At 37.1% G+C, this 13467-nt stretch overlaps 1 protein-coding gene across 1 annotated transcript in view; it reads left to right on the top strand.

The window, feature by feature from the left end:
• Positions 1–13006, top strand: part of LOC103208311 (stonin-1) — a 107235-nt gene extending 94229 nt beyond the window's left edge. Inside the window, exons 7-9 of the mRNA XM_007953996.2 lie at positions 6836–7093; positions 8611–8700; positions 12899–13006. Coding sequence (XP_007952187.1) covers positions 6836–7093; positions 8611–8700; positions 12899–13006 — 456 coding nt within the window. The remainder of the gene's footprint in view (positions 1–6835; positions 7094–8610; positions 8701–12898) is intronic.
• Positions 13007–13467: the final 461 nt, after the last annotated feature.

Here is a 13467-nt window from a genome sequence, read left to right as displayed (position 1 = left end):
GTCCCTGTGGCTGACTGTTCCTCTGTCTGGCTTCCTGGCTTTTAATCCCCTTTCTCCTGCTCTTCTGGTGTAATAATAATACTAATAAAACTATTATTATTAATACTAGTAGTTTTAAATCAGACATAAAGAAGCAAACTAAAAACTAAAAACCAAGAAAAAAAATTGGGGGAAGGTAGGGCAGGGCACCCAGGCTCTGCCTGAGCACACAGCAGGATGGAGTTCCTGCTGGCCCAGAAGTGGGGTGGCAGTGGGGGGATGGCCGCACTTCCGTTCAACAAGGGATGTGGGGTATAAGAGTAATAAGGGGAATGTCGTACCTTTTCAGTTGTCCAGGTCCGGAGTGTCCTTGGGGTTACTGGCAAGCAGAACCTGTTCTTAAGCCCCTGGAATCTTGGAGAGTGCTGTCTCTTTAAATATCCAAAATGGTCAAGCCGCTTGTGAACATTCAAAATGGCTGCGCCCTCTGGACAGGCAAAAGTCCCCAGCTCAGCCGCCTTTCTCTTCACTGGTGCTTTGCGTTTTATTCCTCAGCCACCCGATCAGTTCTCCATGCAGTCCTGGCTAACAGGGCTGATTCTTTGTTTAATTCTTAGGTCATACCACCACTGAGCACTCTTCAAGCTGTCTGTGCCGTGCCGTCAGGCTTTCTCAGGATTGCTGCCAGACCGCTGCTCTGTATGTCTCCTTTTTTGGTATTTTCATAGAAATTCTTCTGCTACTTGGGGTTTAGTCCACTTCTGTATCCTTCCCTTCATGGGTCAGGGGTCCAGGATTATCTTCTGTGTTTGTGTTAATTGGTTCCCCTTTTCTTTGTTGAAGAGGGTCTGTGCAGTCTTTCTCCCTATTCCGTCATCTTACCGGAAGTCAGTTTCCTCATTTGTAATAATAAAGATAATATTATCTGACATGGAGTGGAGGTGTGAAAGGTTTAGGTGATAGTCCATATTTTGAAGTACTCAGCAACACACTGCCTGGCACATGGTAAGGACTCAGTGCATGTTAACTATTATCCCTCCCCTCATGGCTTCCAGAGATCAGCATAAAATGCAGCCTGACCATGTCCTTTCCCTGATTAAACATGCCACTGGCTGCCCATCACCTACAAAATAAATAAACTTCAGGCTACTTAGCATGGCATGCAAGGACCTCCAAGTTCTTTCTTACTCTTCCAAAATTTCTAATACTTTTGGAAATACCAAAGTGAGCATGATTGTCTGTGTTAAACTTGTTTTCCCTAGCTCTTTGCTTGTGTTATCCCTACGCTGGAGCTTGAAGTTCCTCCCCACGTCCCTTCCCTTGGTCAGTCCCTACTTATCTATTTATTAACTTGCGAAATCTTAAACTTTGATACCTCTTTACCTATCCTCCATCATTATTAGGTTTGCTGTATCTCTTCTGTGTTGTCATAGTACCCTACACATGTGTCTGCTGTTATGCAGTTTAACAAATACACTTAAATAGACTGTTTGCATTGAGAAGTACATTTCATTCATCTTTGTATACCCTGTGTATACCCTGTGCCTAAAAATATATACATACGTGTACTATAGCAGAAGCTCTTAAGAATAGAAGGAAGGAAGCAGGTCACCAGGACTTTCTTCCATGGTGCAGTTGACTGGGTTCACACTGCCATCTTTCAGTAGTGGATTGCAAACCACTTTTGCCCCCCAGGGACCTTAGAGTAGTAGGGTCCAGTCCTCAATATTTATGATCTTCTGAGGTGATTATAGGATGTAGTCAGGGTTAAGATCCACTGATGTAGTTTAAAATCAGTATGTGAATGAAAAATAGTTGGAGTGAGGGGATAAAAGAACATATAAGACTTTTTTTCCTCTAAATCTATTCTGGTATGCCTTTAAAAGATAAAATATTATATCAATAGATCTTTGAATTAAGAATTTGGTTCAATCGAACAAGTATTTTCTGGAGTCACTATATATCAACCCTAAGTTAAATCTGTAAATCAGTTATTTTAAAACTGTGTATGTGATACCTTTCTTTATAGGAAGAAAGCCAATTTAACAATCTTACTTTCCTGGGTGTCAAATATGTTAAAGAATATTTCATGCCAAATAAAAATAGAGTGGCATGGGATGCTACTGTACATGGTCAGGTAATGTATAATCATTATTGTCACCATGTTATGGTAGCTATCTAGATAAATTTCCGGTTAAGAATTAAAGAAGATATGTCCTGGTACTTATTATTGTAGACAACTGAATTTGACGTAGTTTTGTTTGAAAAATGTCAAAAAAGAAAGTATTTTATACCTTAGGTTTCTCTTGTTTTATATTTATACCTGCATGTGGATGCAAAGTTCTGTCAGTACTTCCTTAGCCATGGAAAAATATGGCTCTTTCATTAGAGCGAAGCGTAATGATTATGGTTGGAAGCTAGATTGGGCAAACAAAGCCTTGTCTTGAAGCAGTCCATGCGTTTGTTTATTGAAGCGTCCCATGCATTTGTTTATTGTGCCACCTAACAAAAGAAGCCCTATACAATGGAAGAGACCTTGGTGAACTGGAGAATCCTGGAAATCGTTGAGCTGCTTTGTGATTTAGAGCAGAGAAAGAAAATCTAAGCAAAGCCTCTGGCAGATGATGTCATCTACACCAGAACTACTGACATTTCTTCACATTCGGCAGGAGTTTGTGGAAGAATCAGCAGCTATGTGGCTTTTCTGTAACATTTAACAGGATGGAAAATACCAGAGCTACTCAGTGGAGCCAGCATCTGATTTTAATCGTTATTTGCATATTGACAAAATCACATTATTCCTATGTTATGAGCCTCTTTTTTTTTTTTTTGAGGGGAAACTGGAAAGGCTGATATCTTTAAAATAATGAAAACTTTCTTTGCTTAGCAAAATTTTGGTGCTCTTGGGAGCTGGAGCTCCAAGATGCTTGGCAATACATAGCTTTGATACTTTGGTAAAGAAAGCATTGCTATCTATTTCAGCACACTGGCATGAATTAGTACTTAGATACAGCCAGTAATTCTAAAAAAGAAAAAGTCTCATCTGCTGCCATGAAACTCAAATACAGTAGAGCCAAGATTTTGAATTGCTCTCCAAGACTTTTGTCAAAAGTGGGCAAAATGTGAAATTTTTCATGCAGAGTTTTTCTGGCTTTCTAAAGAGCAAAGCTTGAAGCCCTTGATTGATCCTTGGGGAAATTTCTATTCTGGGGAGAGAATAAAAGCCCATTCCTAAGAATTTAACCTGGAGGGGTTCACTGGTGATCTATGTAGTAGATGTTGGCCATGTGAAAGATTTAAATCTTTCTGTCCAAGGTCTTGCAGGATCAATTATGGATGCTGTTGAAAAACTGTTGGCTATTTAGGTCAAATTATCATCTTGGAAGAGGAGAGTAGATAATCATGTGAGCTTTCCAGTGCTCAGTGGAAGTGCCTCTGAAGTTGAGAATGACAAGGCACTTTGCAGTTACTGATATAAAATTTGGGCTTGTAATATTCTGCCCTAGCATAACGATGTTGTTGTTGTTGTTGTTAGGTGCCGTTGAGTCGTTTCCGACTCACAGCGACCCCATGCACAGCAGAATGAAACACTGCCTGATCCCACGCCAGCTCCATGATCTTTGCTATACTTGAGCCCATTGCCACAGCCACTGTGTCAATCCATCTCATTGAAGGCCTTCCCCTCCTTTGTTGACCCTCCACCTTACCATACATGACATCCTTCTCCAGGGAATGGTCCCCTCTGACAACATGACCAAAGTAGGTGAGATGAAGTCTGGCCATCCTCGCTTCCAAGGAGCATCTCAGCTGCACTTCCTCCAGGACAGATTTGTTAGTTCTTTTAGCAGTCCATGGTACCTTCAGCATTCTTCACCAGCACCACAACTCAAAAGCATCAACTCTTCTTTGGTCTTCCTTATTCATTGTCCAGCTCTCACATGCATATGAGGCGATTGGAAATATAGCTTATGTCAGGTGCACCTTAGTCCTCAAGGAGACATCCTTGCTCAGCATTTGAAAGAGGTCCCTCGCAGCTGACCTACCCAGTGCTACACGTTGTCTAATGTCCTGACTGATGCTTCCATTGGCCTCAGTTGTAGAACCAAGCAACGTGAATTCTTTGACAACCTCAGTCTTTTCTCCATTTATTGTGATGCTGCTTATTGGTCCAGTTGTGAGGATTTTTGTCTTCTTTATATTGAGATGTAATCCATACTGCAGACTGTGTTCCTCAGTCTTCATCAGTAAGTGCCTCAAGTCATCCTCACTTTCAGCAAGCAAAGTTGTATTATCAGCATATCATCAGTGTTAATGATTCTTCCTCCAATCCTGATGCCATATTTTTCTTCATAGAGTCCAGCTTCTCAGATTATTTGCTCAGCATATAGATTGAATAAGTATGGGGAAAGGATTACAACCCTGATGCACTCCCTTCCTGATTTTAAACCATGAAGTGTCCCCTTGTTTCTTTCGAACAACAGCCTCCTGGTCAAAGTACAGGTTCCTCATGAGTACAATCAAGTGTTCGGGAATTCCCATTCTTCTCAATGTTATCCATAATTTGTCACAATCCACACAATCAAAATGCCTTTGCATAGTCAATAAAGCACAAGTAAACATCTTTCTGGTATTCTCTGCCTTGAGCCAAGATCCATCTGACAGCAGCTATGATATCCCTTGTTCTACATCCTCTTCTGAATCCAGCTTGTACCTCTGGAAGTTTTCTGTCAATATACTGCTGCAACCATTTTTTAATTATTTTCAGTAAGATCTTACTTGTGTGTGATATTAATGATATTGTTTGATCATTTCCACATTGTGTGGGATCACCTTTCTTTGGAATGGGTACAAATATGGATCTCACTGATTTAAGTAAAAGAAGATGATGCCATATGAATTCAATTAGAAGACTCCAGCTTTTTTTTTTTTTTAATGCATTTTATTGAAATATAATTTATATACAGTGAAATACACAAAACTAAAGTGACATGGGTCAATGTTTTTTTTTTTTTTTTTTGCAGTGTTTCCTCCCCTTCCCTCCCACCCCTGGCAACCAACAAAGAAAGTTTCCCTCCATGTATAAACCTTTCCTTGACCCTCCACAACAACGAACTAATCCTCTATTTGTTCTTCTGTGATTGACTTATCTCACTCAGCATAATGTCCTCCAAGTTCATCCATATTATGTGGTGCTTTGCAGACTCTACATTATTCTTTAGTGAAGACTCCACCTTTCTTACGGATTCCAAAAAAAGTTGTGATTTTTGTAATTTATCCAGCTTGCTCGTTGTTGGAGTTGATTTTTTGTTTTGTTTTTAACCCCCCAACATTTTACATCATAGGCAGCAGTGGAAACTCCGAGATTCCTCTATAATTTATTTTGAGCAGAGTTAAAATTTTTATTTTATTTTTACATGTTTGATTTATTTCTAATTTTGAAGACATAGCCATTAATTTTTTTGCAAGTATGAGCTTTCTTATCCATCTGTGAAGGAAATCTGTTTCCAATGTAGTAAAAATTAGTTTCACGCAAAATAGCATTTTTGTATTTTATTTATCTGAAATTTTCTATATAGGATTACTTGTTGGGTATTTTGTGTTCTTTGTAGAGTTCATTGTAAAGAATATGCTTTGAGTATGAATCTTAGAAAGGCAGTCATGTACTCAAAAACAAAAAGTTGGATATGTTCAGATATTAAAGTTGTATCTTAGGTTGATGGATTGAGATGTGTCATATTATATTGTCATCTATACCTCCCAAACTCAGAGAGGATATAAAGAAAAGGCTTCTGTAGAGAACTTAGTAAAGCTTCTTGAATTTTATTGGGGGCCTTCTTTAGCCTCTTTACCTTCCAGGCTCCCAAGACTTCTCAGGCTATTGTGATGAAGGCTCTCTGAGTACTCAATAGCCATTTTTCCACGTGTTTGATCTGTACCACTGCACCCCGTACTTGAAGCAAAAGATAATCATTGAATATACGATGTGTGTGTGTCATTCTAGCATGTGCATCCAAAACAGTCAATGTAGGGAGCTTTCATCAGATTTTCAAGGAGTCTGTGAACTCAAAAAGGTTAAGAACTTTTGCTGTAGAGTCTGTGGCATATACAGTCATTTTTAAAAAGTCTCTGCTCTGAAGGAGGTTACAATCATGTTGATTTTTATGCTGTCTGTGAAAAAGCACTATGGACACAGTATGGCATGTGGTAAGAATGTCGTCTCAGAAATCAAGCTTGAGTTTGAATCCTGCTTTATTGCTTTGTAGCTTATGACTTGGGTAAATCACAATGCCTTTTATCTCTTAGAGTGCTGTTCTTAGGCTTAAATTAGAAAATGCCTGTAAAATACTCAGCAAATACTCATTTGTTACCTGCACTGCATGAAGATAATGATAAAGATAATAGCTATCTACATGGCCTAAGGTGATTACTAAATTCCTTTTACATATTTTATTTATTCACTGAACATGTCACTTGTCTTTTCTACTTCACTGAGTTATTTAATATCAAAAGAAATATTTAGAAGTGAACCAGTACTATATAAATTCAAGATGATATATAAAAAACTGGGAAATGTTATTTGAAAGCAGTGGACTAATTTACTTTCTTTGTATGATTGTAAGTGGGTTTAGTTTTTTTTTTTATACTTTATTCCTATAGCACATGGAAATGCTAGGGATGTTCTGAAATTCAGAGTGAGGAAAGAGCATCACTTTATAGGGCAGAAATATATCGTAAGTGACCACTTGTAGAATATTTGGTAAAGTAATTTTAAATTCTGTGTGTTCAGTAGTTTGGTTTTTTATATTTCACAGCTTGTGTGATTGGAAGAATCTTACTGAATTTCTTCTCTGTTCAGGATTCTCATTCTCAGGTGGATTTAAATATTCCAGCCACTGATGGTGATTTTAATGAAATAATCCAAATAGATGGAACTGGAGATACATCTTCCAATGAAGAAATAGGAAGTACAAGAGATATAGATGAGAATGAATTTCTAGGGATTATTGATGCGGAAGATCTGAAGTTACTTGAAGAAGAAGGTGACAGTATATCAAATGATTCTACTGTTAACAGCAGTGATAATGAAGAACCTCAAAGAGATACTGTAGAAGAGGTGAGGATCACGTTTGCACTGCAAATTTCTTTTTGAAATTTATGACATTTGTATCAAGAGGAACAACAATTAAGATGAACCTTGTCCTTAGTCTTTTAAAATGAGACATATTTGTATCTTGGGATTTTAACTTTTAAACTGTAATAAAAACTGTTGTTGTTATGTGCTGTCGAGTTGGCCCCTACTCATAGCGACGACCCCTCCTTGGGTTTCCGAAGCGGTGTCACTATGGAAGTAGATTGCCCAAACTTCCTTCCAAGGAGTGGCTGGTGGGTTTGAACCAGTAGCCTTCTGGTTAGCAGTCAAGTGCCTTAGGCACTGTGCTACCAGAGTACTAGGTATTTAGGACTCAGCTTCCATATTTGGTGGTCTTAACTAGAGATAGTGGAATGTTTAGGGGGTGGAAGCAGAACTTAAAGAAGGGTAGATACAGTATCTGTTCTAATCCTAATAAATGTGGCAAAATCTGGATGGAATGTGATAATTAAAAAGCACGTAAGTTGTATTAACTACAAGATAGAACGGAGTGTTCTAAACTTGGGAAGAAAACTGTAAATCACAGGGTAACCTAAAAGAAAAATGATAAATCTTCACAACAAAAAAGGACCAGCATAACTATTCAGCAAATACTAAAACAACAGCAATGAAGGAAGTGATAACATGATTCATAAATAAAACGAGCTCAGCATAGAAAATTATATGGAACAAAGAAATCGACAGCACAAGAAAGCACATAACAAAAATGACAGCAACAAATTCATATTTGCCAATGATTACATATCTGACAAGGGAATTATCTCTTAAGATTTATAGTGGAAGAATAGATGACCAAACTATGGTACATACACATAATGGAATGCTATGCAGCACTAAAGAATAATGTAGAGTCTGCAAAACACCGCATAATATGGATGAACTTGGAGGACATTATGCTGAGTGAAATAAGTCAATCACAGAAGGACAAATATAGTATCGGTTCATTGTTGTGGAAGGTCAAGGAAAAGTTTATATATGGAGGGAAACGTCCTTTGTTGGTTGCCAGGAGTGGGGGGAAGGGGAGGGAATGCTACAAAAAAAAGATTGCTTTGACCCATGTCATTTTAGTTTTGTATATTTTACTATCCATAAATTATATTTCAATAAAATGCATTTAAATAAATAATGTTTGAAAAAGCATGCAAGTTGTATTAGCAGTCATTTACGATGACCTTACATATGTGCCAGATAGTATGCTAATAAGGCTTACCTACCATATCTTGTCTAATTTTCCCAGTGTCCTTATCAGTTTTATTACTCTTCTCATTTTAAATATGAGAAAACTGAGACATGGAGTGTTTTAACAACTTATCTGAGATCAGTCATGCAGCTATTAAACTTCAAAGCTGAGTTTCGCCCTAAACATTATGCTTTTAAGCATAATACTATCATGCCTCTCCAAGTTCTTTTATTTCTATATGTCTGTCTTTTAAAAAGTCCAAAGCACCGTGAAATTCTTTAATGTCATCTGTCATCTTTAGGACCCTTTAAATTCTGGAGATGATGTTAGTGAGCAGGATGTGCCAGACCTCTTTGACACGGATAATGTAATTGTCTGTCAGTATGACAAGGTACAGTATTTACCTCTTACACTCAGGTTTATTAATTGCATTTATTGTAGAAAGGTATACAAAAAAATGGGAAATATGATGGTAAGTTCTAATTGACAGTTAAATTAACCTTGAAACAACTATTTTGTAACTATTGAGAGTGTATTTTAGGTCCAGCACTGTATGGTATCAATGATATAAAAACGGTGGCAGTCCTTAATTTAAGGAAGTGGCAAACTATTGAAACAAGATGTCTCTGTATGAAATAATAGAATTGTCCTAACATGTTTTGAAAAGTTTGTTTTGTCCCCACTGATTGAGATGATTCCTGTCTGATAAACTAAATTTTTATATGTATTCAGGTCTACTTCCTAACTTTCTGTTTTGTGCCATTCATTTGTCAGTTAACAGACTTGTACTGTATTGGTTTAATTATCGAGGTTTTGATACCTGGTAAGGTCAGTACTTCACAGATGTTCTTTTTCGGAGTTTTCCTACATATTTAAATTTATTTTTTTATATTAACCTCGGAATCAGTTTGTCTTGTAAAACAAAACCCTGTTGGTATTTTCTTTCTGATCACACTAAATTTATGAATTTGATATTTTAATGATGTTACGGAGGAGTAGCTTGCAAGGAGTCCTTACTAAGAACATGATAGAGAAGAAAGGGAATAAGAAAAATAAGAAATAAGAGAATGAACCATGAAGATATTTGGAGAGAAAGCATTTCAAGCAGAAAGAACAGCCAACATAAAGGCCCTTAGGTAGGAGAATGCCTGTGTATTCAAGCAACAGTGAGGAGGCCAGAGCAGGAAGCTAGAGATCTTTTATTTCATGTTAAGGACTTTAGTTTTGGGATGGGAATCATTGGAGAAAGTTTTGAAAGCAAAGTGACATCTGATTTTTGTTTTTAACAGAATTACATTGGCTGCTGTGTTTATACAGGACTGGAGTGGGGGGACAAGAGAGAGAGGGAAACTAGTTATGAAGCCACTATATTAATCCAGGCAAGAGTGAATGTTGGCTTAGACAAATTGTTATAGTAATGGAGGTGGTAGAAGTGGCTGGAATATGAATATGATTTGTAGTTGGAGCTAACATTTACTGGTGGCTCCAGATATGGGATGTGAGGAGGTGACATAAAGAATGTTTATAAGATTTTTGGCCTTAGTACCTAGAAGAATGAGTGGTCATTTACTGAGATGAGGAAGATTTTGAAGCTTGGGCAAGGGGACATCAGTGCCCTACTTTTAAACTTGTTTGAGATATCCATTCAACACCCAGAAAGGGATGCTGAAACAGTTAAATGAGAATCAAGTGTTTAGCAGAGAGATGTGAGCTGGCATATAAATTTTGGAAGTATTCAGCATTATAGATGGTATATTTAAAGCTATGAAATTAGATGAGATCACCAAGGGAGTAAATATAACAAGAAGAAAGAGTCCTGGTATATTCTAAAATTGAGAAATGAGAGAGATAAAAAGGACAGGAAAGGAAATGAAGGAGTAGCCAGAGAGCAGAAAAAGCAAGGAGTGTTCTGGAAGCCAAGCGAGGACTAGCTATGTTTGCCACATAGCATTAAGGGACCATTTGAAATCGATGAGCATGAATTTATAGTGACACTAATTAGTATGGTTGTGTATGTGTTTCTGTATCTATGATCAGCTGCATGGATATGAGCATAAATTAAAAAGTTGAATTTAACTGGGGTTGTTTGTTTAGCTGAACAAGTAGAACAACATAAAGAGGGGCAAGGGAATGATGACAATGATTGACTATAGAATTTAAGCTGGGCAAGAAGTAAAGTGAAGCTATAGAGAAGAGGGAGTGCTAGTGGAAAAGATGGCAGGACCAAAGGATTTAGATCCTGGTAGAGGTAAAGGAATGTTAGAGTTGGGTTCTAGAAGGGGGAACCTAGAAAAATAGGAAGTTGTGGTTGGAAAGTACAGTAGTTGAAACTGAGATTATGGAAAGGTTTAGTGTTTGGTACTTTGATAAACCTATCAGTAATTGTGCCAATAAATCATAAGGTAGAGGGAAAAAATCAGTAGAGAAGTTAGGGAACTAAGAGGCCAGGGTATTTGGAAGGAATATCTTTGAGCATATTGAAATCATCAGGATTTAACAGGGTGCTATTGAAGACAGTAACTGGATCAGGAACAAAAATCCTCAAGGAACAGGGTCTCAGAACAATGAACGGTAGTAGATGATGTAGTCTGATGACATGGGATTAAAGCTGGGTGTTTTTAGGGAGGAAGAAAAGGGAATGGTCTCAGGTAGTAATGAAGAGTAAAGTACTTACTAGTTCCAGTGGTACAAGGAATGAGAAAGCACTCTCTTTTAAAAGTTTGTTCTTAGCTGTTTTATCTCATTTGTTGCTGTCAAAACTGGGACCTTCTGCTATATCTTATGTTGCTTGTACAGATAAAGATTATTGTTACTGTATGTTAATTTTATATCAATATTTAATTCTTATTTAGTAATTTGTCATTTTAGATTTTTCAGACATATAATCATAGCATCTGAAAATTTGTTTCATCTTTCTGATTTCTATACTTCTTTTCTCTTGCCTAATTGCATCGGCTAGTATTTCTATTGACTAGAGACTCTAGAGTGGTAAAAAGTTGCATCAGAGTATCTGTGTCCTGATTTTAGTGGGAATGCTTCTAATTGTTTTCCCTGCTAAGTATGTTGCTGGATTTGGGGCTAATATAGGTGTGTGTAGTCTTTAATTCTTACTTTGAGTTTATAAAAATATCTAAAATGCATGAGATTTTGTCACATGCTTTTTCAGTATCCCTGCAGATGATCATATGATTTGGCTCTTTAGGTCTGGTTATATGTTTTTTATAGTAAATTTTGAATATGGAACCATGGTTGCATTTCTAGAATAAATGCAGCCATGTGATAAAGTTATCAGCATGTTGTCCTAATTTCTCCTAATGCAGGTCAGATTTTATCATTTGTGCTGAGTACAGGATTTTGTTGTCACTGTTGCATTCCAGGGACTTTTCTGGACTTCTGCAAGTGAAAATTTGGGAGTCAAACATTTTTCATTATTAACACTTAAAAAAAAAAAAAAAAAAAAACCCCACAGAAATAGGGATTTATTCTTTGCTTTTTCTTATGCTTCACAAAATGAACCCAAATACCAGTCACAGGTTTCTCTTCCTGCATTTGACTATTTATAGTCAACAACTAGGTTTAATTTTTCCCCTTGCCTTGATATTAAATCATATATTTCTAAGCTTTTAAATAGTCACTTGTGGTTTACCCAGAGGTAGCAATGATTTCATAGTTTCTTACCTCGCAAGGTGGGTTGTTGTTGTTGTTGTTGTTATGTGCCGTCGAGTCGGCCCCGACTCATAGCGACCCCTCCTTGGGTTTCCGAGGCAGTATCACTACGGAAGTAGGATTGCCCAACCTTCCTTCCGAGGAGTGGCTGGTGGGTAGGATTTCTTATGTTTTATTTTGTCTGTCCAGGCTGATCTATGGAATGCGAAGAACAACCAGCAGAAACTAACAGATTATAAACTGGATCTTCTGGCCTTGCTCAGTGCTTTATTGTGACCTTCTTTATAATGAATCACTGCTTTTCCCATTCCTGATAATATTAACTGCATCCTCCCTGTGTGTCCCTTTGCAGACGTACTGAATCCTTGCTGGTCTTGAACAGTCTAGGCATGCTCCTCCTCATGACTTTTGCACTTCTGTATCCTTTCCCTGGAATGCTCTGGAGTCAACATCTGCCTGTCTTTATCACTCACATACTTTAAATCTTTGCTCAAATGCCACCTCATTAAGTCAGGCCCACCCTGACCATCCTATTGAAAATTGCAACTCCGCCTTTCTATTTATGATACTCCTTTTCCTGCTCTACTTTTAAAAATAGCACTTACCATCTTTTAATATTTTATATCATTTACTTATTTATTATTTTTTGTCTCTTTCCTCCTTACTAAAATGTAAACTCTTCAGAGGCATGAATTTTGTCTATTTATATTTGTGTGCATGTGTAAATATATATATTTAAACTAAGAGTCAGATACACAGAACTCAAATATTTGTTGAGTGAATGAATAAATAATCTCGAGGTGATCTTAGCCTTTAAAGAACTCACACTTAGGGTCAGAATAATCCCATGTGATATAGCAAAGAATGTAGATGATCCTTTCACTTACAAAATTAATTAATTTAAACTATTTTTCTCCTTCCAGATTCATCGAAACAAGAACAAATGGAAATTCTATTTGAAAGATGGTGTTATGTGTTTTGGAGGCAAAGACTATGTATTTGCAAAAGCTATTGGTGATGCAGAGTGGTAAATCTTGAATCAATACATCAACTTTGTAAATTAGTGATAGTATATCACATGTTGTAAAACCTATTTTCATTTTAAATATAGTCAAGTACAGAACTGCTCAAATTTTTCATTCACTGTATGGAATTGATTAAAGTTATAATTCAGATGCAGATACAAATGTGAATTTTAACATCTTTTATTTACTGTTTTAACTTTTGAAAAAATTTGATCTGTCATTATTTCTGCCATTACAAAGCATAGGTGCACTAGGTATGATGAAGCATGAAGAGATGCCACATTTCTTTATTCTTCAAGTTAAAATTTAAATCAGATTCCAAATCTCCTTTGTGGTAAAGTCTGTATCTATTATTAGATTGAGGCCAGTCTCTCCACCGCCTCCTCCAAACCATATTACAAAAGGTCTTGAGGAGTCATGTAAACCCACTGCCATTGAGTTGATTCTGACTCACAATGACCCCCATT

Source organism: Orycteropus afer, unplaced genomic scaffold (genome assembly GCF_000298275.1).
Source record: "Orycteropus afer afer isolate SDZICR_OR568_19922 unplaced genomic scaffold, OryAfe1.0 scaffold00423, whole genome shotgun sequence".
Taxonomy (NCBI): Eukaryota; Metazoa; Chordata; class Mammalia; order Tubulidentata; family Orycteropodidae; genus Orycteropus; species Orycteropus afer.
The sequence above is the reverse complement of the archived record's forward strand: the minus strand, read 5'-3'. Positions and strand labels throughout refer to the sequence as shown.